At 39.7% G+C, this 26,503-nt stretch overlaps 1 protein-coding gene across 5 annotated transcripts in view; it reads left to right on the forward strand.

Moving 5' to 3' along the window:
- Nucleotides 1-25,351, forward strand: part of agtpbp1 (ATP/GTP binding carboxypeptidase 1) — a 31,726-nt gene extending 6,375 nt beyond the window's left edge. The window contains exons 3-27 of one of the 5 annotated variants that reach the window (XM_010789909.1): nt 656-786; nt 5,242-5,309; nt 5,762-5,825; nt 6,195-6,341; nt 6,722-6,853; nt 6,953-7,046; nt 7,215-7,252; nt 7,532-7,740; nt 7,851-8,028; nt 8,293-8,334; nt 9,040-9,137; nt 9,809-9,925; nt 10,482-11,254; nt 11,825-11,908; nt 12,081-12,170; nt 12,310-12,458; nt 12,671-12,758; nt 13,356-13,500; nt 13,991-14,141; nt 14,859-15,039; nt 15,217-15,346; nt 15,998-16,129; nt 16,892-17,068; nt 19,121-19,272; nt 23,115-25,351. In XM_010789909.1, the coding sequence (XP_010788211.1) occupies nt 656-786; nt 5,242-5,309; nt 5,762-5,825; nt 6,195-6,341; nt 6,722-6,853; nt 6,953-7,046; nt 7,215-7,252; nt 7,532-7,740; nt 7,851-8,028; nt 8,293-8,334; nt 9,040-9,137; nt 9,809-9,925; nt 10,482-11,254; nt 11,825-11,908; nt 12,081-12,170; nt 12,310-12,458; nt 12,671-12,758; nt 13,356-13,500; nt 13,991-14,141; nt 14,859-15,039; nt 15,217-15,346; nt 15,998-16,129; nt 16,892-17,068; nt 19,121-19,272; nt 23,115-23,295 (3,751 nt within the window). In that variant the 3' untranslated portion in view covers nt 23,296-25,351. Of the gene's footprint in view, nt 1-655; nt 787-4,774; nt 4,900-5,241; nt 5,310-5,761; nt 5,826-6,194; nt 6,342-6,721; nt 6,854-6,952; nt 7,047-7,214; nt 7,253-7,531; nt 7,741-7,850; nt 8,029-8,292; nt 8,335-9,039; nt 9,138-9,808; nt 9,926-10,481; nt 11,255-11,824; nt 11,909-12,080; nt 12,171-12,309; nt 12,459-12,670; nt 12,759-13,355; nt 13,501-13,990; nt 14,142-14,858; nt 15,040-15,216; nt 15,347-15,997; nt 16,130-16,891; nt 17,069-19,120; nt 19,273-23,114 lie in introns of those variants that run through there. The other 4 variants (XM_010789910.1, XM_010789912.1, XM_010789911.1 and 1 more) reach the window with 4 other exon arrangements.
- Nucleotides 25,352-26,503: the final 1,152 nt, after the last annotated feature.

Here is a 26,503-nt window from a genome sequence, read left to right on the forward strand (position 1 = left end):
TAGTCAATTTGAGGTAAAGTGTAGCCAATGTAACCGGTTAAAACTCCAAGTGGCGATGAGGTCTTAGAATGTATGGAAAGGGTCTTAAAAAAGGTCTTAAAAGGTATTACATTTGACTTCAGGATTCCTGCATATACCCTGAATAACATACATTGCCTATTTGGGTGTTTTATATTTAGCACTGCCCTTTAGTACAGAGAAGGCTATTTATGTTGGTTATTATTCTGGTTTAGACATATTTCTCTTACTTTAAGCATAAAAGGGCATGTGCCCATATGAGGGGCTGCTATGTCTGTTCTCCTGGTTAACTCCATGCTGGATAAACTAAAACTGATCCATCATTCTAATCCCTTTTTAATCTCAGACATGAAGCAGGAAATAGTAACAGATTTCTCTCTTAGCACATGCTTATGTATTAAGCACCCACTTTGTAAATGCATCCATATGACACACTACGCTTTTATACTGACCTCAGACCTTTCCAGATGGACTTGAATGTGCAATATATAAATACACATATATAAATACATACTTTTTTCTTCATTTTCCTTTCATTAAATGCTTATAATGGAATGGATTAATGTATAACATGTTCATGTTACATATATTTCTCCAAAAAGTAAAGCTGTTTGTTCGTGTGCGTGCGTGTTTCCAGCGTTCCCAGTAACTCCAGGATCCTGATGCTCCTGGCCCAACTGGAGAGGATGAATGGAGAGACCATGGCGAGAGATATCGAAACAGCCAGACAGGTCACTGCAAAGATATATCATCTCATACAGACACAGGGTGAGAACACACACACACACACACACACACACACACACACACACACACACACACACACACACACACACACACACACACACACACACACACACACACACACACACACACACACACACACACACACACACACACACACACACACACACACCATGCAATGCACTGTTCTCAAACTGTAACAAAAGAAAGACTAAATCTAGTAATTTCCCTGTATTTATGCGTTTGTTCAGAGACATGTGGTATGTGAGTATTGGTGTTATCTCAAGCTAAGTGTGATAACATGAACAGTGCTGCCACCTCTTTGTTTGTGCCGATGTATTAGACTTAAATCGTTTTGTTGGCAGTAACTTATGTCGGCATTGTAATATGTTTTTACAAAAAACGATAACTCTAATTGTAATCAAATCAACCACTGTGTTAACTATTACATAAGCAAATATACAATATTGAATAGAATGAAGGGTTACACATACAGGAGCATCTTCCCTCCAGATTAGCACCCTGCTCTTAAATTGGGAAAAAAACAGAGAACACATAGGTAGAATAACTAATAAAGTAATTTATTGACCACAACATATTCAAAACATGCCCAACAAATATTGAGTAAAAGTGTAGGGTGTATTCCTGATAATTTGCTGCATGGCTGTTAAAAAGAAGGAAAATAAATATCTAAACCACAACACAGAAGTGTGTGAGATGAGATCAGTCCCAGAGGACTGGCTCGGTGTGTCCCATGACGCTGATTACCCTCCACCTGGCCTGCAGCCCTGGCGACAGAAAGCAAAGCAGCATCGCAGCACACAGAGCAGAGGGGCCAACACATTTATTCCACACACTCTTCCTCCTTTTCACAACCTGGTGCCTACACTACAACAATGTTACTTCAACGACGGCAGTTTGAGTCAGAGGTTCCGGTGGATGATGCTAGGAGCTAATGTTGACTTATGGTACTCATTTGAGGCCATCTATCATATTTGACCTGTGGAGCCACACATGGCTTTATGCAGATTAAAGCTCATACAGTAGAACTCCTTTCTACCTGTAAACTTTGATGTGTTACCTTGGTTCTCTTTCAATTGCCGCTAAGCTTCAGCTAGTCAGGTTGAGTTTAACTAAAATGAAACTGTGTTCAGTGCAGCTGCTGTGTAAATACAGATGAGTTGGGGGTAGTCAAAGTATGGATCAATTGATAGTGTATTCAGATCTGGTTCTCTGATTACTCCTTGAAAGGAGAGCAGAGAAGAAGTTCTGACAGCAGAAGAAGTGTTGAGCCTCACCGCTGTGTCGAACACGATTGAAACATGAGTTTGTCTCTATTAGCAGGGCCTCTCTGACAGTCCAAAGCCTAGGAAGAATAGAAATCTTTGATGCATGCATCATTGCTCCTGTGCTTTAACACTTAGCTGATTAATGCCAAAAGTAGTTGTTACTTGTAAACTACTGTATATGTTATTTATCAAGCAAAGATGCCAAACATTTTCTGTGGCAACTTAAAATGTCAGAAGGATTTGTTTTTATCCTTCAGTTTTAGATTATGATTTTACATGTTGGTACATTTAATATCTTTGTACTTCATACTGTTGTTTATCTTGGGCTTTTGGAAATTCGATAGGCATTTTGTACTACTTTGGGACACATTTTTAACCAAACATTGTATCAGTTAATAGAAAAAAAGCATCAATTTTATTGACCGATTAATCAATAATGAAAACATGAAATACTTTAAATACAGTTTTTAATTAAAATATTAAGAATCGTTTACCACAGTACTACAGATTTGAACTATTTACATTATGTTTATTTGAATACTTAAATAAAAACTCTATAATTTGTATTAGTTTTTAATCAGTGGCACTTTCTTGCCACTACGAGTTTCTTAAGCTAGGGCATGTTAGTCATAAGAATTTAGGTATAGTAGAACCTTCGGTGTGAGTCTGAAAATATGTGCTGAATCATCTCCTTGAAGTTTTAAGCATGCTGACATTTTCATACTTCTTTACTCACCATCTCCTCTCACCATAATTCATCCCGTCCTCCCACTTTAATGTTAAACGTTAATCCGTCCCAACGGCTGGGCTCAGTGGAAAGGCTTCTGTGTGTGACCCTGTTATCATTCCTGATATATCAGCTGTCCAGGCTGTCTGTCACACCCCGCCTGCAGCCTCATCTTGAAATGTGTATGAGCGAGACGTTGATGAGGGGGAAAGACGGGGTCTGGCCCGGTTCATGGTAACCAAACACCCCAAGACCGGCTTTGCTGTACTCTTGTCTCATGTTCATAATTGTTGGAGCTTAGTAGACAGTCTACAGATACAAAGATAGTAAACAAGGATGATAAGGAGAAGGAAAGTATGAATCGGATGAAAAATCTATGAAATATAATTATTTTAAACAATAAGCTTCACAGACCATAGTAAATCTTGTGTGGTTTAATAGGAAATGTGTCTAGTATAAAAGGTAACAATTCTACATTTTTTGCTGTCAGAAATTCAGTGTTTGTTATTCTTTGATAGCATGGCAGCTTTCTCTTTCCCCACAGTGCTGATTAGGAGAAAGGGGGGAGGAAAGAGGAGAGGACGTGTGGGGAGAGGTTTCTTATACAGTTGTCACATTTCTATAGGAGCAGCTGGTGGTCTAGTTTCTGGTTCGTGCAAGGGGAGGTTTCTGCTTACTGAGTTCATGGTGTCCTGACCCTTTGCTTAGTGTTGGCACCATAGGTTGGCAAAAAGCTGGAGGATTGAGAGTAGAGCAGTTTGCTTCTAGCCTTACAGGGATATTGAAGTACAAAATATGTTCCAACGGGCTTTTTCACTTCATATAGCCCAACAAACGTTGACAGTTAGATTCACAGTAGACCTGTGCAACCTTAGTCTTTTGAGCCTGTTCACCTGGACTTTTCTGTTTACCCAAAGCTTTAGTCAATTTTAAGAGCTTTTGAAATGGAGTACTGTGACAGCAGGAGATATTATCAATCTGCAGTTTCCCCAGAGCCACCAGGTGAGATTAAGAATGAAATATATAATTCAGGTGTTTTTGATAAAATGTATATATCTTTTGGGCATTTTACTTTGCAAATATTTCACCTTCTTTAGGCCAGGTGAGATAACAATAACCATCTAATGTGTACAGTTAATCTGCACTACTTCAAGCAGTCATACATGACTTATATATATGATCATTCGAAATGAAAAATATGTAGGTTTTTGTTAGCTGTCAGTCTGCTTTTATTTATAATTATTTTTCAGTGATCTATGTGCAATCCCTTGTGTGTATGTTGTTTTTAGATTTTTGAGGATTAGTGTTGAAAGGCCAGTTGGTTTTGGAGAGCTTTAAAAAGTCTGGCATGACGTGTGTGTGTGTGTGTGTGTGTGTGTGTGTGTGTGTGTGTGTGTGTGTGTGTGTGTGTGTGTGTGTGTGTGTGTGTGTGTGTGTGTGTGTGTGTGTGTGTGTGGAGAGATGCACATAGTTGTAAAAGTGTGGAGTTCATCATCAATCATAAAAGCTGCATGATTGACATCATTGCCATATTTGCCTGCTGCGGGAGATTCCAGATACATGAAACCCTCACGTGTGTAGGATCATCAACAGGCTTCATTTTGGAACAATGTGAAGAAAGACGGTTGAGTTTTTTCAGATTTAACTGTATTTTGTGTATGTTAATTAGTAATAATTATTCATTCCATACCCATGTTGATTTGATTTATTGTATATTCTCTTCAACACGTGTCTTAGCATTAGACCATAAAAGGTGGAAATGCGTGTGTCAAATAAACAACATACCTGTGTATTCTAGTTAATAAAATCCATAATTTAACTTGACATTTAAATATTACACAGATTCTTTATTGTATGTTATTATTTTATGTAAATGTAATCCTCTTTAATAAGTTAATAATGGTTTCAAAACGGTCCTATAAAAGGAACTAAGGGCCTCTTTCAGGTTGAAGGACTTCTGCCCAGTATCTGTTGTTGACTCAGTCATGTGTTTTTGTTTGGAGAGTTTGCATTTGTTCCAAAACAGGGTTGGCTCAATCACTGAGGCCTCTTCAAAGGAGACTGGAATCTGTCAGCCCATAAATTACGGGGCAGCTGTGCGGCGTGATTGAAAGGGTTGAAGTAGGAATAACAGCACAATCATTTATTTTCACATGTTTTTCAGTGGGATAGGTAAAGGTAAAACTTGTGTTTGAACTAGGAAACAGGAACTATTTGACACAAGGTAACAGTTAAAGAAAAATGATCTATTTATTGTGCAATGAAGCAGTAACCCAGGGCAGAGGTCTTCACACGTTCCAGGATAATCCACTGTGACGTTGGGACATGCCTTTATGGCCCAGCCAACGTTTACAGGACAAGCAGCTTTATGTGGAAAAACAGCCCTCGCATTGTTTGTACAGGACCAAGCACAGCTGTTTATCTTCACATCTCTGATCCTTTTTGTTTTGTTGTGTGTTGCAGAGAAGAGCGGAAAAGAGGTGATGTCCAAAGGCTCCAGTGGCATGGAGGTCATCCTGGCGTCACTGGAGGTAAGCTCACTCATCAACACAGCAGGACATTGCTGCTCAGAATACGACAACACTTAGCTTACTCAGTTGTTTTTGTTTCTGTTTGCACAGATTGATAGATTGATTTCCTATACAATTTCATGACCTACCATTGTGTGTGCTAAATTAAAATAGCTTGATATTTAATGTGCAGTAAGATAACACTTATCATACAACTCTTGTGAGAAAACAAATCAGCAATAGGAAGATGTCTTTCCCCTCCCTTTTAGGAATCCTTCTTAAACCTATTAGACATCTCCAATATGAGAGAATTAGCTCAGTGTTTTCAGGCAGACATAAGAAGTATCCCTGGTTTTGTATAAACAGCTCTAGGAAACTACACTACAGATGACACATCAAAGGCCCACAGTAATATTCACTATGTATACATCTGAATGTTTTTTTAACGTGTGTAATGTATGTGGCTCTGGCAGAACACCAGGGACGTCCCAACCACTCTGAACATCTTGTACATACTCAGTGAGCTGCTGACTGTGGGTATGTAGAGCTTTCCCTTTTTTTCCAAACCCAAAATTGATGAGCAGTTCATGCCCTGATTTTTAGAGCTAATAACAACATTAACTTCCTTTCTGGATAATAAGTTAGCGGGCAATTTAACTGTCCTTTCCAATATTCTTTTATGACTCTGACTCTTAGTAAATCTGTTCTAAAAAGCATAAACAACTCAGTTTAACACTCTTAATAAGAGTGAAGTTACTATCACCATTTATAAGTTATAAATGGTGATAGTAACTTCAGCTTGGATGCATAATGTTTTAAGGTTTGTGCTTTCCAGGATTTTCACTGCATATTTCCATGATGAATTATGCTTTATCACATCTAATGCTGTCTGTTTTCTGTCTATAGGCAGAGGTCGCAGGGTGGGAGTATTTGTGTCCAAAGGAGGAACAGGAATATTATTCCAGATTCTGATCGGTGCCAGTAAAGAGTTGCCTCCCAGTGAAGAACTCATGCTGCAGCTTCACTCACTGCTTGCCAAGGTTGGACCAAAAGGTAGGATCAATGTCACAGTTTCACACAAACACATCAACGTTTGCTTTTGTCTCTGTTCTCATCAGTTAACTGTGTTATATGTCCCTTATGTCAGTCTGGTCTGTGCTATTAAAGGTGCCCTGTTAACATTCCTTTAAACAAATGAAAGCAATGTTTACGCTGTTCCTGCTAAAGGAAACACATTGTGTATTAAGGAGCATTTACTTCCTCGTAAAATATTTGAGATGCATTGCTTACTGAACCGGCAGTGTTCTTCTTTGCAGGAACAACTGATACTTTTCTTGCACGTAACTTCCACTTGTAGATCAATAAAATAGTGGTTGAACCATCCAAACACATTGAAAATGACTGATGTATTCTCTGCATGAACATGTCTTCAGACAGAAAATTCGGAGTAAAGGCTCGTCTGAGCGGCGCGCTGAACGTCACGGTCAACTTAACGAAACAGAACCTACAGAATACCAAACTGCTTCTGCCCTGCCTGCAGGTTCTCAGGGTTTACTCCACCAACTGTAAGTACTTTTAAACTCGACAGTTGTACATTTTCCCTGTGTCCTCCCTCTCAATTTCTAATTGTGTCTGATATTTATTAATGTATTGTTCTTTTAAAGCGGTGAATGCTATTTCTTTGGGCAAGAATGGAGTGGTGGAAATCATGTTCAAAATTGTGTCGCCATACAGCAAGAAGAACACCAGCCTGCTTAAGTAAGCCATCGATTGCTTTAATGAGCCATCATGAATGCTGTGTGTAAAACAAACCGACACATCCACTGCCTCTACTTTTCTTCCTTCAGAGATTTTAACAACTTTTAATCTTTCAATGGGCTTTTAAGCATACCATGTAACACATTTGTCTTGTTTCTAAACCAACAGGGTAGCTCTGGACGCACTGGGAGCGCTGCTCAAATCCAGTGAGTAATTTGCTTTGTAACATTGTCTTTTGACTCTACAGTAGTTTAGTGAGCTTTCTTCTTCTGACACTCAAACACAATTTTCACGAATGCTTTGCCTGTCCTTGATATTCTGTTTCTCACTGACGCAAACGCACTTTGTGATCATTTAATATGGATTTTAAGTAACCAAAAAACAAAACGTTTTACACCTCCCATGCTTCTCTTCATCCCATTCCACAGTCGTAAAGTAAAAATCCTCCCTGCTTTCTCATGTCCCTCTTCCATGTTTCCTTGCAGAAACGAATGCTCGCCGTGCAGTGGATGGCGGACATGTGCATATCTTGCTCGCTCTGTACCAGGACTGGCATCGCAATGACACACGCCATCGCCACATGCTGATCCGCAAAGGGCTGCTGGTCTGCCTCAGGAACATTACCAACATCAAGCTCGGCAGGAAAGCATTCATAGACGCTGATGGCATGCGGATCCTCTACAATTCCTCCTCTGTGAGTGAGAAGGGCGACATACGCATGGCAAACAATAACAGCATTCAGCACATATGTTCTGCATACACACACTTACACTGCTCTACTTTCTGTGTGGTTGTATTTTAAAGGAGTGTCTCCCGGTGCGGACTCTGGATCCACTCGTCAACACTTCAAGTCTCATCATGAGGAAGTGTTTTCCTAAGAACCGTCTGCCTCTGCCCACCATCAAATCGGCCTTCCACTACCAGCTGCCACATACACCTGCTGCAGGTCCTGTGGCGCAGCTCTACAGCCAGCCACCTGGGGGTGAGAAACACACACACACACACACACACACACACACTCTCACACAGTTCACTAGAGAGTGCTCCAGCATAGTGTTTGCGCACGCCTTTCATTGTTTTTTTTATGCCAAACAGACAGACACTTAAACTTATTTAGCGCGGTTAGCTCTCCTAGATTAATTTCTACATAATAAATAAACACATACACACACACAAATAATGATTACATCCCTCGACCGCATGATTGGTTAATGAGAAATACTGCTGCACACAATATGCCTTACAGGAAGAAAGATTCTTCAGCTCTGCGACAGGCCTTTAAAGAAGGGTAAGACGTACGTAAGAAACATCTCCATCCTCAGAAAACATAGACTCACTCACTGCTGCTTACTCATTTACTTCCCTCATAACTTCGTTAAACTAACACATAACATGTGTTAGTAATAAACATGCCTAGTGCACAGTGCTTTCTTGCTTGCTTGCTTACTAGTAGACTTGTACTGTCCTCAACTAATACGCTTCCTTGTTGCGTCCACAGGTTGTCTGATGAAAAACTTTAGCCTATTGTCTCTTCCCGTTAATGTATTCTTAAAACATGTTCAATCGAAATATAACTTTTCATGTAGCGCTATACTTAGAATCTCCTTGATGATGTCCACAAATGTCAGTAAAAATCTAACAGGAACATATACCACATAGTTGTGTTAACTCCTATATTGTCAAAAAAACATGTCTATGATGTCAGTTGTCCAACTATGGAGAACAGTGTCACAGAACAAGCTACTTGCCTTTCATGTTATCAAAATTCCTCTGTCTTTTAAATCTCTCACCCATCTCTGAATCATGGCTGCTCACATTTTGTAGTTAACATTTTCTCTGTTATAGTAATTCAGCTCGGTGCCCGAAATCCGTTTAGTTTCCTGTCTGTAAAATAATGAACTCCTGACTTTGGCAAAGAAATGTAAACCTTAGTTTTAGGGAAAGTCACCTCATACTGTCTGTGTGTGTGTGCGTGCGTCTGTGTGTGTACCAGTGGATGATGTGGTGGATGAAAGTGATAACGAGGAGACAGACGCAGACACAGAGAACGATACTGAGAATGAAGAAGACGAGAAGGATCAAAACACTGCGGTAATATTCAGCACTCGCATGCACACACAATATTTCACATACCAACATTATGTGTAGCACTTAGAGTTCAAATTGTTAAATGAATGTTCTCTGTATGCAAGGAGTGTTAAAGAGACACTGCAGAGATGAGGCCTAAGTCAAATACATCGTTAACGTTTTTGCATCATGATTGAACTTTAGTAAGAATTATTGTTGTTTTTTTAATTATTATTAGCCCTCATTGGCTAAACAATGGGAATCTATAAGTGTATCGGGGAGTTTGTATCAATGATAACATACTTAACTTCTACAGATTGTCAGTTTTGTCTGACACACCTCCAGCAGGGGGCAGTCATAAGCCAGACAGTGCCTAACACTCTCATATCACATGCCTCCCATATCTGATATGTGGTATTTACAACTACGGATGAAATGAAAAAAGTGTTCAGCTCCTTTATGAGTGAGTTGGCATTCCAGCGAGGCACTGAACATTTCAGAGCACTATAACATCCCCCAAAAATTAAACATAGGTGTCAAGGTTCTGTGTTCTCTGATCCTTCTAACAAAAGACTTGAGCAATAGCCCTAATACAGAATACTACTCTATTTATCCCCCATCTGTCATCCAGACAACACACATTCAAAATTATAACATGGATGTGTGTGTTTTCTCCCTTTGTGTCTTGTCATCAGAATGATGACATAGAGACGGACCTCAACAAGCTGCATCCCAAGAAGAACCCTGGCCGTCCGTTCGAGGAGTTGAGGGTCTATGAGAGGTTCTTCTTGGAGCTTTCTGAAGACTTCCAGGTCAGTCCTTTGTGACTATGTTGACAAAGGTTTTTAGTATGAAAATATGACCAAAACATCCAGTTATACAACATGAATTATTGGTGTATTGATATGCAAGTATTTGACAACATTCAACAATGTGTTATCACAATACTCTCGGTTGTGTCTGTATATTTTTAACACATACTTGTTCTTAGGTCTGATCTTATTTTCTCATACTATTGTGCGTCAGAATGAATTATTATGAAACATACATTAAGTTTACATAGAAATATATGTTCACAAGATCAATTTATATGACCTTATTTAGTTTTTATTTTCCTTTTTTTAATCATATGATTATTAGCTTGAGAAATGTATTTTACCATTTACAACTGTTTTATTTTCATGTTCTATTTGTCCTTTATGTTACTATGATTGATGTTATTACAATGAGATGAATCCATTTGACCCTTACGCTAAGTATTGCTCATTGTTTGTATTGTTATTGGTAGATCTTCAATTTTATTTTAACGGGTTGAGTGTGAGGTCTCTACCACATGTTATTACTCATCGCCACATCTTATTCCTGCAGGGTTATAACTTTGAATGCTCAAAGAGTGCCTCTACCACATCATCATCTTTCTCCTCATCGTCAGCCTCGAATCGATCTTCTCGGCCAATCATAGTGCCCACAGCTCAAGCCCTGTCCCCAAAGCACACCCACCCATTGAGCTCTCAGGAGGATTGCAACCCAACCAAAGGACAGCCCCCCCTGCCGGCTCCAACAGCTCCCACTCCTGCTCCCCCTCTCACACCTCTAGAACTGGACACCATCCACCTCACCAAGGACCAAGACAAAAAAGAGGAGGCCCACATTCCTTCCCCCGACGCACGTACAACATTGCCCTCCCTCGCCAGGCCTCCATCTCAAGGGCAGATGATAGAACAAGACCTCGCAAATGTGTTTGAGTGTATCTCTCTAGAACAGGAGGGGGCCCTGAACTCAGGAGAAGGAGGAAGGGGACTCAAACAAGATGGATCCCCAGTCAATGCCACGAGACACATTCAGTCTCCTCTGCTTTTGGGAGGTATTGCTACTCGCCGTGTGGGAGGAGGCAGCGGCAGTAACCTGGGTTCAGAGTGTGGCTCAGAGGGTGCCGAGGATGAGGGGGGGGAAGGAAGCGTTTTGGAGGTGCCAGACACTGCGCTACTGCTCCCGCTGCACGACCCCGACCTCTATGTGGAGATGGTGAAGGGAACATACTCCGTACCCCAGTACGCAGAAGTGGCTTACCCAGACTACTTCGGACATGTACCCCCAACATTTAGGGAACCCCTTCAGGAGAGAGTTTATGGTGTTCAGAGGTGAGGCCCTATTCTAAAAAATGTGATATGCAGAAATGATTTAGCAAATAAACTAAAAAGGGGATACAGGTAATGCAAAACTTGAGTGTTAAATTAGAAACCATGCAATCAGTAGAAAACTGAAACTACAGTGTACTATTGTGTTTTCCGTGCCTTACAACTCAATAAGAAAAAACACATTTAGTTTATTTATTTTTTTCGAGCGTGTAAAACCAAAGAAAATACAAATGAAACAAAAGATGATAGAGACATGATACAGTACTATACAAATGAATGCAATAACAAAACGAAATATTTAATTAATAATTGAATAATCTGTAGTATCATTGTCTGATATCAATAAACAAATATTTTCTCTTTATAATATTTACTGTATTAGACACTGAATGTGAGCTACAGTTTACACTTCTAGCTTTGCTTTGTCTTTAAGGCCATGGTTGTGGGTAAAGGCCTTTTTTTTTACAGCTTATTGCATTCATCCTTATTAATAAACAGTATTTTGTTATGAATAACCTATGTGTGGTTCCATTGTATCAACCATGAATCTGTTTTTTTGGTGTAATCCTGCAGGTCTAAAATATTCCAGGACATCGAGAGGTTAATCCATCCTAATGATATTGTAGATAAAGTAGTTTATGACCTAGACATTCCCAGGTGAGTCCCTCTTACAGAGTCTGATAACGTAAAGTATTGCATGCTTTGCAGTCTAAACGGACCAAGACATATTTCTAAGCTACCCTTTTGTCATTTGTCTGATTCTGTTGAATACTGTGACATTTTCAAAGGAGATTAGCTCAATCTCTAACCCACATGTTGTTGTGTTCAGTTGCCCTGTGGTTGAAGATGATGGTGAATCACTGAAGTTCAACTCTCAGTTTGAGTCTGGCAACCTCAGGAAGGCAGTTCAAGTTAGGAAGTAAGTATTTATTTATTTATTGAATCAGTTAAATAGGAAGTAGTAGAAGTCCACAATGCAGTTTTAATTAAGTCACCTTTCAATATCATCAAGCTTTGGACAACCAACATTTACTATATTTTACTGTGTGTTTTTCCAGATATGAGTATGACCTTGTGCTGAATTCAGACATCAACAGTAATCACTACCACCAGTGGTTCTACTTTGAGGTGAGTGGCATGCGTGTCGGAGCCAACTACCGCTTCAACATTATCAACTCTGAGAAGTCCAACAGCCAGTTCAACTATGGTGAGATACACAACAACATGTAAAACATTGTTTTAGCATGATATCCTCCATTTGACTGGCAGAATATTTTATTTTCAGAATATTACATTAAATGAGACTGTATTGAATTGACCTAGCACCCATATCATTGCTTAAAAAGGACACGGTACACGTTAACCTATAACTAAAACTAGTGTGTGTGTGTGTGCATCTGTTTGACTGTGTGTGTGCAGGCATGCAGGTTCTGATGTACTCTGTGCAGGAGGCGATCAGCGGCAAGCCTCGCTGGGTCAGAACAGGAACAGACATCTGTTACTACAAGTAGGTGCAGTAGTTTAATACAACTTACCAATTTTCCATAATGCGGCCGCTGTGCTGCAGTTTAGAAGTACCTTGTGTATGTATATGTTTTATAAACAGCAGCTATAAAGCACTCTCGACTAGTTTATTGCACTGACACGTTATTATGAGTTATTAGTGTACTAAGTACTGCAACATCTTTGAAAGGAATCCTTTAGGTAGAAAAATAAATTGTGATAGACGCTTTACACCCTTTTTTCACAAATTGCACCGCATATTTAGAAAGTACTGCATGTATAATTCTACATGCACTTAGAAGCCATTTTATGAGATACACTTGTGCTCTGCAAGTCATTACAATTTACTGCTATACATTAACATTCTCTAAATGATGGCTATAATATTCAGTTTTAGGGCTTTTGGGGTTTAGTTTTTAGACGCTATCATAGATGCGTTTGTCCTCTTTATAACAATGCAACAATAAACATAGAATATAAAGAATACAGTATAAAGAATGTATGCAATGTACAGACATAAAACTCCAACATTTTAAATTCAGCAGAAGTTTGAGTGTGATATTATGCAACCTTTACTCATAAAATGTTCTTCCTTCTGCAGGAATCACTTTGCCAGGAGTTCCATTGCAGCTGGTGGTCAGAAAGGAAAGTCTTATTATACGATGACCTTCAGCACAAGCTTCAGCCATAAGGATGACGTCTGCTACTTCGCCTACCATTACCCTTATACATACTCCACTCTTAAGGTAGTTCTATAATAACACTGTTTGTAAACTAGAGAGAATTATTATTTATACAAATCCAAGACCATTTACAACTGTACTTCCCCTCCTAAATGCCCCTACAAAAAAGTCAAATGTAATCAATCACTTCATAAACCACAGTATGACCACAGATGCCCTCGCCTCTTAAAGGAGTCCACTGTTGTGTTTCCCTTGCTGTATCACTTATAATTGATTAAAATCTCAGCTCAAATAGCTACTGTGCTCTCAAACTACTGAACACTCATTATTTGAATAGTTTTGTTTTGATTATTGCATTTCCCTGCCTTTTTATACAGAGTGACTTATAATACAAAACACAAAAGTAAAGCTCAATCTGAATCACTTAATCAAACAGCCAATGCAAAAGCAATAATACACACTAACTTGTTAAGAACCCAGGAGGGATGGGGGCTCAAATGAAAGTTGTACATAATGTTAGTGTGCAAAATAGAACTTGTCCTTGTGTCCTCAGATGCACCTGTCCAAACTGGAGGCTTATAGGACCCCTCATATCTACCTGAGACAGGACGTCCTGTGTGAAACTTTGGGAGGAAACAGCTGCCCCCTTCTCACCATCACTGCCATGCCAGAGTCCAACTCCAATGATCACATCTGTCAATTCAGTAAGTTAATCACTGAATGCGTCGTTTTTATTTGCTCACCATCACCTCCATACCTGAGCAGGAGATTTGCAGATTCAGGATTTTTAATAAATCGGTAAACTTGATCAGCAGACTGTGACTACTGTATGATATATTTATATTGTTTGTGCTAGGACTTCCATTCTCAGTATTAATACTGAATGGATTATCCTGACCTTCAAAATCATTGAGTTATCATGGGAAAGGTTTTATGTACAGCATCTTTTTGATCACATCAGTATGGAAACTGATATAGGTGTTTAAAATGTATTTTTGTCAGATGTCCTGGTAACAGCTGGCAGCTTGAAACCTTTTGTAATACGCCATAATATCTTAACATTAAATGGCTGTTGTATTGCCAGCCTGACAAATATAATCTGGTCGTTTTGGTGATGCATACAGTAATGCCTGGCTCATAGATCGTTTTGCCAAGATTTCCTCTAAAGATATTCTCTAATAATTGACACACATTTAATTTTCTAACGCTTATTTATTTAAAACAAAGGCTTGTTATTAATACATTAGAAAAGCCCTGGGGTATCAGAGCATGCCAATGTTTGTTTTACCCCTGTAGTTTACTGATGCTGTTCCTCAGCTGTAAAAACTTTGAATTGAACAATCAGTTTATTTTCTCTCATTACTGCGCTCTCATTCTTTCTCTATCTTTCCCCCCCTTTCTCCCTTTATCTTGCTCCTCAGGAAATCGTCCTTTGATCTTCCTGTCGGCCAGAGTGCACCCTGGGGAGACCAACGCCAGCTGGGTAATGAAGGGCACACTGGAGTTCCTGATGGGCAGCAGCCCACTAGCAGGCAGTCTGAGAGAGTCATACATCTTTAAAATAGTTCCCATGCTTAACCCTGATGGAGTAGTGAATGGAAAGTGAGTAAAAAGAGAAATGCACACACATTAACAGCTTTCAAGTATACACACTGAAGATACGGTGCACGTTGACCACAGCTTTATTTTCATTAACACACACAAAGCCTTGTACTGAAGGATTCTCCAGCTGTGGCTCTGCTCTCCTTCACCCTCTATCCTTCCCCTCTTCTGCTGTAGTCATCGTTGTTCTCTGAGTGGAGAGGATTTGAATCGCCAGTGGCAGAATCCCAACCTTGAGCTCCACCCCACCATCTACCACACTAAGAGCCTGCTGCAGTACCTTGCACACATACAAAGAGCACCACTGGTATGACCTCCAATTAACTTGACTTTCTTCTCTTTGGGGGCATTTGTGCTTTGCTGCATCATCTTTCCTCGGGGAGAATAAAGAACCACTCTTAACGTCTTCCTAAAGCGTGTGACACTTCTCCTGTTGTAGCTGCACACTCCGTTTTGCTGCATTTCCACGAGGCACACATGATCAAATCAACACATTCAGGCATTAAAGCATATACCATACACAACAGCCTTCATTGCCCTCTGCACTACACTGTGTGTCAGCAATGTTAGATATATATATATATCTTTTATGAGAGATTTGTTTACTGTACAAAGGGTGATGACTTTATAACACAAAGCAAGGTGAGGCCGCTGTCCTTCCTCTGGAAATAAACCTGAGAAAAAATGTATTTTGAGATGTATGAGCAGTAACACTGCTGTACTATTGACATTTACAACCATTATAACACATTATCACAGTGTATTTAAAGAAGATACAGTGAATTCAATTACGCTATTGTAACTATCTCTAAGGATTTGTATTCAACCCATTATTTGTATAGTTTATTTGAAACAATACAAATAAAGGAGGAAATGAAGCCAATTTGGATCACTGCCATATACATCTTGATCATAATCCTATCCTCCCTCTATTTTGTGTGTGTGTGTGTGTGTGTAGGTCTATTGCGACTACCACGGCCATTCGAGGAAGAAGAATGTGTTCATGTACGGCTGCAGTGTGAAGGAGACCGTCTGGCAGTCCAATATCAGCGCCACGTCCAGTGACTTACAGGAGGACCTTGGATACAGGGTAAACACACACACACACACACACACACACACACACACACACACACACACACACACACACACACACACACACACACACACACACACACACACACACACACACACACACACACACACACTCCTGTTTAGATGACTGTTCTCACATCACTGAATAATAATTAAATCAAACTCAGCACAAAGAGATAACCTACACTAAGTTTACAGAAAAGAGATGCTGTTGGAGTATTTGATATTTACATCAGCACATGTCAACCCCCTTACTGTTAAGTTTCCATTGAAATCTTTTCCCCATAATTAGCAAAAGATTGTAGAACCATTTTGAATTCTATCTATTTATTTTGTGTTTCGATGCCAGCTCTTATATGATTTACATGTCCAGATGTGATTTACTTCAGTAGTTCACCTTGAATGTTGCTCTGCAGTGGGGTAGGACTTATTTTGTATTTCCGTTCACCAGCTGGGCAGGTCAAGATCAGTTTGTCTTTTTTTGCTGGATAGCAAAAAAGAAGTTTTTCGCTCAGCATAATGCTAATAGAAATGCCATTTCATTACAGATTTTTCTGGTGGACATGTGGCTTTAGGCTACCGGCCACAGCAAGCGTTTTTGGATAACAGCAGCATAAGCTTTCTTAAGCCACTGCTCTGTACTTAAGCCATTCTTTGCTTAAAAAACTGTTGTGGTTCCCTACAATAAAATGACTTTATCATCTGCCCCTTGATGCTCTTATGCCCCCAAACCTCAGCAATTTGATGTGTTTCTCAGGCCCTTCCTAAGATCCTGTCCCAGATCGCCCCGGCCTTCAGCATGGGGAGCTGTAGTTTTGTTGTGGAGCGATCCAAAGAGTCAACCGCCCGCGTTGTTGTGTGGAGAGAGATAGGAGTGCAACGCAGCTACACCATGGAGAGCACGCTCTGTGGCTGTGACCAGGGAAAATATAAGGTACGTTTTTATTTTAAAATACAGAAAGACACTTAAGTAATCTAATGTTTTGCTTCTTTGTACTTCTACTGCACTACAATTCAGAGGTAAATCATGTACTTTTTCTCCACTTAATTTATTTAGTGCCTTTAGTTACTTTTCAGATTGTTTTTAATTATGTAAAATATAAACAACACTTAAATAAGACTTTAGTTACCCCTGGATTATCATTCACAAGCTACCCTGAAGTATACAAAACCACCTTTACTAGCTTTGATAACACTATATTACTAAGTATATTTTGATGACAATACTTTTGTGCTTTCACTTGAATAACATTTTGATTGCATGGCTTTTACTTGTAGCAGAGTATTACTAGACTATGGTGCTTCTACGTTTACTTAAAGTTCCCATGTCATGCGTTTCCGGTTATTACCTGTCCCCTTGTGTGTTATGAAGGTTTTGCTGCATGTAAACGGTCTGCAGAGTCAAAACCCTCAAAGTACACCCTGTAGCGAGTAAAACTCTAACACAGAAAATACCTCCCCAAAACGCCTCGTTGGAGATACGTCACTGTCCATTGATTCTTCCGGGTACCGCATGATGTCATGCGTTTCCCGGAACCAAATGGACCAATCCGTGGAGCCGTTACGTTACGTCCGCGGAGCCGTTACGTTAAGCCCCCGCTGATTGGTCCAAATTGACCAATCCACGAACTTCCTCACACACACACTCAGTGCATGCAGCTCTGCTGATCTCTCCTCCCTGGCTGCAGGCTGATAACAGACAGTTGGGATCGCGGCGAAATTCTCTCTGCAGACCCATTCTCACAGCGTTTATCAACCTTTTTCTTACTCAATATCAAGCCACACTTATTGTTTTTACTTCAACTTTGTGTGTGCTCAGGGTGAGTTTGGCTGTGTTTCGCTGTGTATCGCTAAACAAGGAAACCACACCTCCACGGAGCTCAGCGCGATTCGCAACGTGAACCAACCAATCAGCACAATGTGCTATTGGAGCTACAACAAGCCGTTAAAGGCAGAGAGTGAAATTCAGTGAATACACGTAGTTTACAGAGATGCTGTATGAGAAACCAAAGTGATTTTGGAAAATTGCAGAATATAAATCTATTCTAGTAGACATCAAAAATGGAATTATGAACAGTGGAAATGGCCATGAAATGGGACCTTTAAGTACACAATCTTAGTACTTCTTCCACCTCTGCTTAAGTGAGAGGGAGGTGCCTCTGTAGATCTCCAAATGTCCAGCAGGTGGAGCTGCAGTCCTGTTTTTCACTTTGTATTGCCTCCTCTCTGTCTCTTCTCCAGCTTTCCGCTGACCTCTTCACTTCTCATTCTTCTCTCTCACTGTCTCTTAACCGCAGATGATTTCCTTTTCACTGAATTTGGCCAATGTCAACATCTTTCATATTCAGAGGCAGTATAGGGAAGCCATTTTGGCACTGATTAGCCCCCCCCACTTGTGTAGAAGTGTTTGTCCAGATGTGCAGGAACTAATGTCTCCTGAATTGGGGCTGCATATCTCTGTGGCCAGGCCAAGTTTAGATGTCCCTAGCTCCGCTCTGGGGAAAAGGAAACATGAACGTTTTGTTGGTTGAGTCGGGGTTAAGCTTTGTATGTGTGTCCCTCAGTGAGTATTCATTTACTTGAATGATTGTACAGCACTGAGAAGACTTTGTTAGGGTTGCAGGTGTGAGTGCGTATGCTTTTGAATGTGTGCTTCCTGCAAATGAAATATACTATCATGTTTCAACATGAAAAGTTTGCTCAGCGAATGCTTTCCAGCATTGAGAATTGGGCCGTTTGAAGATGGACAACGGCTCCATCCCCAGGCACCCGACCAGCTGTAAAAACTCCAGCAGCCATTTAAATGATATTCCTGTTGGACCTTTAAAATATATTTTTTTAGGTCTAAGTTGGAAAAGTTCATGAACTTTGCTTGCAAGTTTGAGGATTGTGGCTTTCTCTGTGCCATAGTTAGACCTGGTGAACATATCAGTATTCACCTAGTCTGCATATTTCTCTGATGTACATGTACTCGTGTTGTGTTCAGGGTCTTCAGATCGGCACCAGGGAGCTGGAGGAGATGGGAGCTCAGTTCTGCGTGGCCCTGCTGAGGCTGAAGAGGCTTACGGGGCTCCGCAATCACCAACACCTGCTGGATTTAGAGAGCGATATCATCGGGCCGCACACTAAAGTGGTCAGGTTAGTAAAGACACACACACACACACACACACACACACACACACACACACACACACACACACACACACACATACACATACACATACACATACACATACACACACACACCATTTAGGAATATAGTCTGTGGTCTCATGGAAACAAGAAACTAACTCTACAGAAATCACAAACCAATGATTTAGTTACTTTTATTGTTTCTCAGCATCCCCAAGATATCTGAGTTGGGAAGTGTTTTCTGTTGCCATAAATTCCACCTGGAAAACACAGTAAAGTGGCTACAGACTGTTTTCCTTTCTATCTGCACAAATCCCCCTCCTCACTGCCAGACACGTCCCCCCTCTTGGCGCTGATACTCAGCGGTGGGACAGTCACTCCGCTCCTCCTCTGAAGCACTACTCAAGAAACACATGAAGGCTCGCATTATGCGCAGTTCCTGTGAGCATCATTGACATTCTATCAATGATCATGTGTGAGGAGTATAATGAAAACTCCGGATTGAGAGGGGAATGGGTATGAATAATTGTCAGCAAAGTCTTTTTTTCTCTAAAAGAGCGTAAAACATCACACTGTCTTTTCAAACCATTAACACCTACACGCTGAGGCTATTCAAGGCCACACTACCCAGGGTGGTACCATGTGGATTAAATGCACATTCACACGAGTACACTGCCTTCCTGTATAGTTGCTCATTGCTGGAATATACTGTATAAGCACAAAGTAGGAAAGCAATATATTAAAGTGAACAGTGGCCGAGCAACTCCTCATCACTTATGTGCTGATGCCTTCAGGGGACAGCAGCATTCACATATGTTTAACTAATAGAGAAATGCTAATCAGTCAAATACAATGTATAATATTTTCTCATTCTTGGTCATCCAGTAGTTCATGAAGAAATCTGTAGTTTTGGGCTCTGAGAACATGCCATTGAAGTTATCCACTACTTTGTACATTTCGAAGCTATACAATTAAGCGATTTATTATATATATTATAACCTAGTATATAGATTATTCCAAGTTAGCTTGCGGCACTTTATCAACTACATGTTTGTTTTAGTTTATAACAATTGCAAAAATAGAAAGTATTCAAATCATAATCATCCCCTTAGCCAAACACTGCTCTTGCTAAAATTAGTAAAAGTCATTCAATATTCAGGGTTCTTACGGTCATTAAAAACCTGGAAAAGTCATGGAAATTCAAAATGCTATTTCCAGGCCCTGGAAAAGTTATGGAAAACAATATTTTTCCCAAAGTTTTGGAAAAGTCACGGAAATGTAACTAAAGTTGCATCAAATATAATTTATATTTTATCTAATCGCTGAAATAGTAATACTATAACGATAATAAATACTGTATAGTAATGAAACGTAAAATGGCATTTAACTGACGAAGTATTTTGCTGGTGAGAGATTTTTACTATCACGTCTGTAGGAGCTAGTAAGCCTACTATTTGATTTGTTTTAGATAGGCACAACATGTTTCATATGCAGACCTTATTTTTCTGTTCCATGTTAAAATAAACAATTTTCAGTGGTACCGCTGAGCAAGAGTAATTTATTTGGTCATGGAAAATTAGGTAAAGGTCATGGAGAAGTCATGGAAAAGTCATTGAAAATCATTGGTGAAAAAGTGTATGAACCCTGAATATTAGGTTGATAAATAATGATCAAAATGGGATCACAGACCGTTGTAAGATATTAGTTACAATAAGGTTTCTAGAGTCTTCATCCATAATCTAAGAAATAGCTCAAAACTATGAGCAACATTTCCCTGAAACATCCTCATTAATGACCACAAAGCTTAACTGTTCGTCAACTCTATTACAATTCCCCCTTCAGTAGCATGAGGTCCATACAGATTAAATTGTACTTGAGTTCATCACCACACAGATAAATTATTAAACTCGGCCAAACCCAAGCCGTGACCACCAAGGTTATCTTAATTTATTTTTTATTTTGTAACGTCAGCGTTGTCTCTTCCACAGATTTGTTAAGGCAGTCGGTTTGAAAGAATGGCTTGAAGCTCCAAACCACTTAATGCTCACATCCCTCTGTGTCTCCCTCTCTCTCCTGCTAACCTACTCTACTCTAATATTGATACATTCATTCATCCATCATTCATGTGTCTGATCATTAAGGGACTCCAAAAGTGTATTTGGGTGTGTTTTTTTATGAATATCTCTTGGGATTTGTTGCTCTCAACCCAAGTTTATGGTTTTATGCACGGAGCTTGGTATGGTACCACTTAGCATTTAATAGGTCAGCTCAACAATGATATTGTGGCCTTTGGGAGACATCTGCAAATAAACTGGGTGTCTCGGAGTGAGTAAATGGATGGGTATGGGTGTGTTTTTGTTTGACTTAAAGGAAGGCATTGAGAGACGTGCGTACGTACTGTAAGTGTTTGCTATACGTACGTGTCAAAGTTTATCCTCAGGCGAATAAAGGTCATTTTGGTTTTAATGTTTATGATGGATTGTATGTAGAGATGGCTAAAGTTGGTGGTGACAGAACGTGTAACACAAAGCAAGAAGAAATTGGGTTTGGTATTTCTATAATGGCCTGTAATGGTAAACTCACAACTCTCATTATCTGTTTGGACAATATTCTGTCCATCCACATCATTACACACACACTCAAACACACACACACATTTACTGTAGATTTACTGACGCACAGTTTCTCTCTCTGATGCACTCTCACAGCTCAGCTTGGTGGGAGATCATTGTCTGAGCCCCCCTGATCGACTGTCTCCTTGGGATCACATTTCAGCCCATTAACACCATTAAAAAGCCACTAAAACCTCAACCAACCAGCAACCATTTAACCATTAAGACCCACAGGAGGTGAACAACCGCCTCATAAGTCACAGCACCCTTTGTGTCCAGCTTCTATTCAAAAATATGTATCTTAATATGTATAATATTGTAGTTGATGTCCATAGTGTCTATTATGTAAAATACTCGATTAGTGGAAAGTCAGAACATTAATTGATTTTCTTTTTAAGTAATTTATCTAGAAAAAAATGACGACAATTCTCTAGTTTCAGCTCATCGAGAAAAAAAAATGATAAAAAAACATCATTTTATAAACTAAAGACTATAATTCTAAACTATAGAAAATTATAAAGATTCTATCATTTAAACTAAACACATCATTGATTCAAAACAAAGGTCATACAATGCCAGTTTATTCAAATGAATTTGCATATTGTTAATGCCACATTTTGAATGCCCACCTCGGGCTATGTTTGAGAAGTGATTTCAAGAAGTGGGTTTCTCAGAAGTACATTTGCGAGGACCATGAAACTCATTTCAGATTGGTCTTTCACTCCGTGAAATCTGAGAGCTTTTAGTTTCCTCCAGTAAGTTCAGCTCAGAGTGAAGGACATTGACAGGACAGTTCTGTTCTATACAGTACAATATGTGAAAATAAGGGTTATTTATTTGAAAAAAGAGCTTTGTAGTCATTTATAATAATGATATACTCTAATATTATATGCAAAACTACATTTAGCATGGTTTAATATCCGTAGCTTTCCTAAAGCCCTGACATGATGTAGGTGGGGCGCAGTGGATAGAGCCTTGGTGTTGGGATCAGGGGGTCACAGGTTCAAACCCCACTGCAGTCAGCATGTCGTTGTGTCCCTGGGCAAGACACTTCACCCCAAATTGCTCCTGTGGGGATTGCCCACAGTATTGAGTATGTAAGTCGCTTTGGAAAAAAGCGTCTAACATGTAATATAATCTAACGTAATGTAGGTGAGGAGCTTTGGCCGTGACAGGCTTGTTCACATCATGAACTTGCAGAGAACGAGTTAATGACACTTTTATTTTGTTGTCCAGCAGCAGCTCCACCACCTACGTGATGGAGGAGGACGAGCCGTCCTTTCTGGAGGCGATAGACTACAGCGCAGAGAGCGGCGATGAGGACGGAGAGCCTGAAACCGAGCACGTCACCGAACTCCCAGAAAACCCCGATCACCCGGAGCAGCTGTCAGACTCTGAGACCAATCACAGGGAATAATGCTGAGCTGTTTATCTCCTTTACACCTGGCAATACTAGCATCAACATGTCACTGCTTGGATTTTAAGCTGATCTTAAATATTTTATAGGTGAAGTAGTCAGGACCCTCCCTTTGCCTGGTCGATAAATACCTTAGCTCACCACCTGACCCTGTTACATAGACACCTACTGATATTATGTAGGCGACATTGAGCTGCTCCTCCCAGTCGGATCCGTGTTGCCGGCCCACTGGAGACAACTCTGTCGCTCAATGAATGTTCACACCTCTCACCATCATACTATAACCTCCATGAAGCGTAACCCCTGACCTCAGACACCATATAGCCTCTGAGATTCACGTATATCTAGCCGGAGCAGCAAACAGCACCACAGGTCCTTAACGTGAACCCGCGTCCACTCGCTCATGTCTCACAGCTGACCTTACACTAAAGCTGCCTGACGAGGCTGTGCTGTTGTACCAGAGCTGCTGTAGGTACTGTTTTTAAACCCCTCACTCACATCACCCTGTGTTTGGTGATAAGAGATCCAACCAACCTGCCTTCTTATTTCCTTTACCTTTCTTCAGTCTGCACTTTAACTTTGTACTCCTTTTGGTGACACTCCCTTGTGTCCTTTCTTGCTTGCGTCCTACTTCCTTTCCTTTTTTTCTGACAAACCAAGTCAGTCACTAGTGGTTGTCTTAATGGGGAGACCAAACGGCTCATTCTTAGCTTAGCTGCAGGTTATCCTCTTTCATCCTGAGTGTAGTGTGCAAAAACACCTCCTCAGATCTACCTTGAGTTGTGACCTCACTCATCCTCTCTTTAACTCCTCCCTCTTTGGCTGCAGTGCACGTGGTCCCGTCACCCATGTGCTGTTTGCCCTGCTTTATCCAAAATGGAAGCTATTATATTACTAAATGTAGAATGTTCACATCTTCGAGACAAACCATGTAGTATCAAATAAATGCAGATATAAAACACACACCAACAACTAACTAACACCGCTCTGGTTTGAGGTCCTCGTTCATGCACAGCATAAAGAAAGAACATGAAGATGGAATGTAAAATACACACACGCACTGTTGGTGTTTTCATTGTTTTTAATAATAGACAGTATTATAATGTTAGGCAAAGCAGTAGCGAACAAGAAGCATGAGCTGCCGGGAGCAGAAAACCCTTTTGCACTTTGGATAAACACTATAGACGCAAAACAAAGAGAAACAAACACTTTACATGTCACAGTTAGCTAACTTCAACTTCAGTCCTCTCACTAGTGTGAAGTTCTCAGAGCCCGGCACAAAGCTGGCGCATACTTTGTTGTTTTAAAAGTTATACTGGAATTTAGTTTCCCTCTTATCCTTTCCTCCAATCTATATGTATATTTGTGGATTTGCAGAGGAGACACCCATGGATATAAACAGATGGTGCTTTGTATTGAGAGTAAAAATGTAGTTTGTTTGTTTGATTATGTCTTTTATTTGTTCTCAGAGAGAAGGTATGTTTCTGTTGTACAGCGAGTGCATGGCTATTTTCTCTTGGTTATATTTTGTAATTTATTGAGTATTGTTTTATGGGATGGAAACCTGTATGTACTGTATATGAGGCTTTTTGAGTGAGTATGAGTGCAAGTGAGTGTGTGTGTAGGAGTTTTAAGTTATTCCATTATTCAGCTCAGCTAATGCTCTTACAGTGTGTTTCTCCTTATTTGATTATCCGCTCACCCTCCTTCACTCTACCCAATCACGTTCTCTCTCTCCGTCACTTCAACCTCTTTCATTTCCTTGTTTTTCCTCTTTCTCTCGGCTTTCTTTCCTTTCAGATTTTACTCATGAACAACAGAAATAGCTAGGGAGGTCATTGCTCCTGGCATCTGTGTGTATAAAGGATATACGATCTGAAAAATGTCCCTCTGAATTATGTGTGCTGTGCTTATTTATGTTTGTCTGTAGAATTTTATGTCTGGTTATTTTTGTTTTGTGTTTGTTTTGAGGTAAACGGGCTGTGATAGCGACTCATTTTAGGTTGATTGTAATGCAGAAAATGGGAAGCCATGGGAAATAAAATGTGAATGTGGTAAACTGTCAGCTGTATTTTATTTTTCTTAATAACTGTCCTCTTGCAGACTTCATCTCAAACTTGGTAGAGGAACTGTAATGGATCCTAACTGAGTTATGGGGAGACAGCGCTTTGATTGGCAGAACAAACCAGAAAAACATAAACAGGGAAAATGTTTTTCAAAAAATCTGGATCTTATTTTCATAGTTTTGGTTTCACCCTTAGTTTCATCCTCCTACGTTGTTTTAGATAATTAGTTTAAACTGGATCTTTTTTAAACAATCCCTCGTATTTTCAAAACCTGTCCACTCCGTGAAAGCTGAAAGCAATTTCCCTTTCCACAAAGTAACTCGGTGAGAAAAATGTCAGTATACTGGTATAAACGTCCTTTGAAATTGTGAAATTGAAATACTTTCACTTTACGAATAAAGGTATTCTGATTCAGATTTTAGATATACAGGGACAATTGTTAATTTAGCTACAGTATTAGCAATGTGATGGCTGTGTATTGGGTTTATGAGTTTTGCATGCTTAAGTGGGGAATAACTTCGGTTGTGGTTAAAAAAAAACGTTGTTAGATTAAAAACACAATTTGTTGCTGTAATTATTCTTCCTGTTCGAATTGAAAAGATCCTTTCCTAAATCCATTCAAATCAGTGACCTCATTCTAAATACTATATCATTTAAAAGTTCAACCAAAGCTAATGTGATGCTTCAGCCGTCAGAGTTATCGGTTAATAAAAAAGTATTAACCTCAGAAGAAACTCACTGGACAGTGAACTCATACGTATGGCCATGGCAGCATTGTTTGTGGACAGATGTAATTGAATACACTCTACATGTCAAATCTATTGATCCACCTATTCTTTTCTGCACAGATAAGGGGAAATGATGCCTCTATATGTCTATCTATAGATTCATATCTATTATTATCTGCAGATCAATGATTCTTGTTAATGCTAATGAATTTTTACAGGTGATAAAGCGATAACGTTTTTGAATTGTTGAATCTAAAAGAAGTTGCTTTAAAGATCTGATATAATGTTTTTGTCCTCAATCAACCTCCTGTGTGCAGCAGCTTCCAGTTCATTATTCAGAGCTTTAAATACAGTGGGGCAAAAAAGTATTTAGTCAGCCACCAATTGTGCAAGTTCTCCCACTTAAAAATATGA

This window comes from Notothenia coriiceps, unplaced genomic scaffold (genome assembly GCF_000735185.1).
Source record: "Notothenia coriiceps isolate Sejong01 unplaced genomic scaffold, NC01 NC01_scaffold00033458, whole genome shotgun sequence".
Lineage (NCBI taxonomy): Eukaryota > Metazoa > Chordata > Actinopteri > Perciformes > Nototheniidae > Notothenia > Notothenia coriiceps.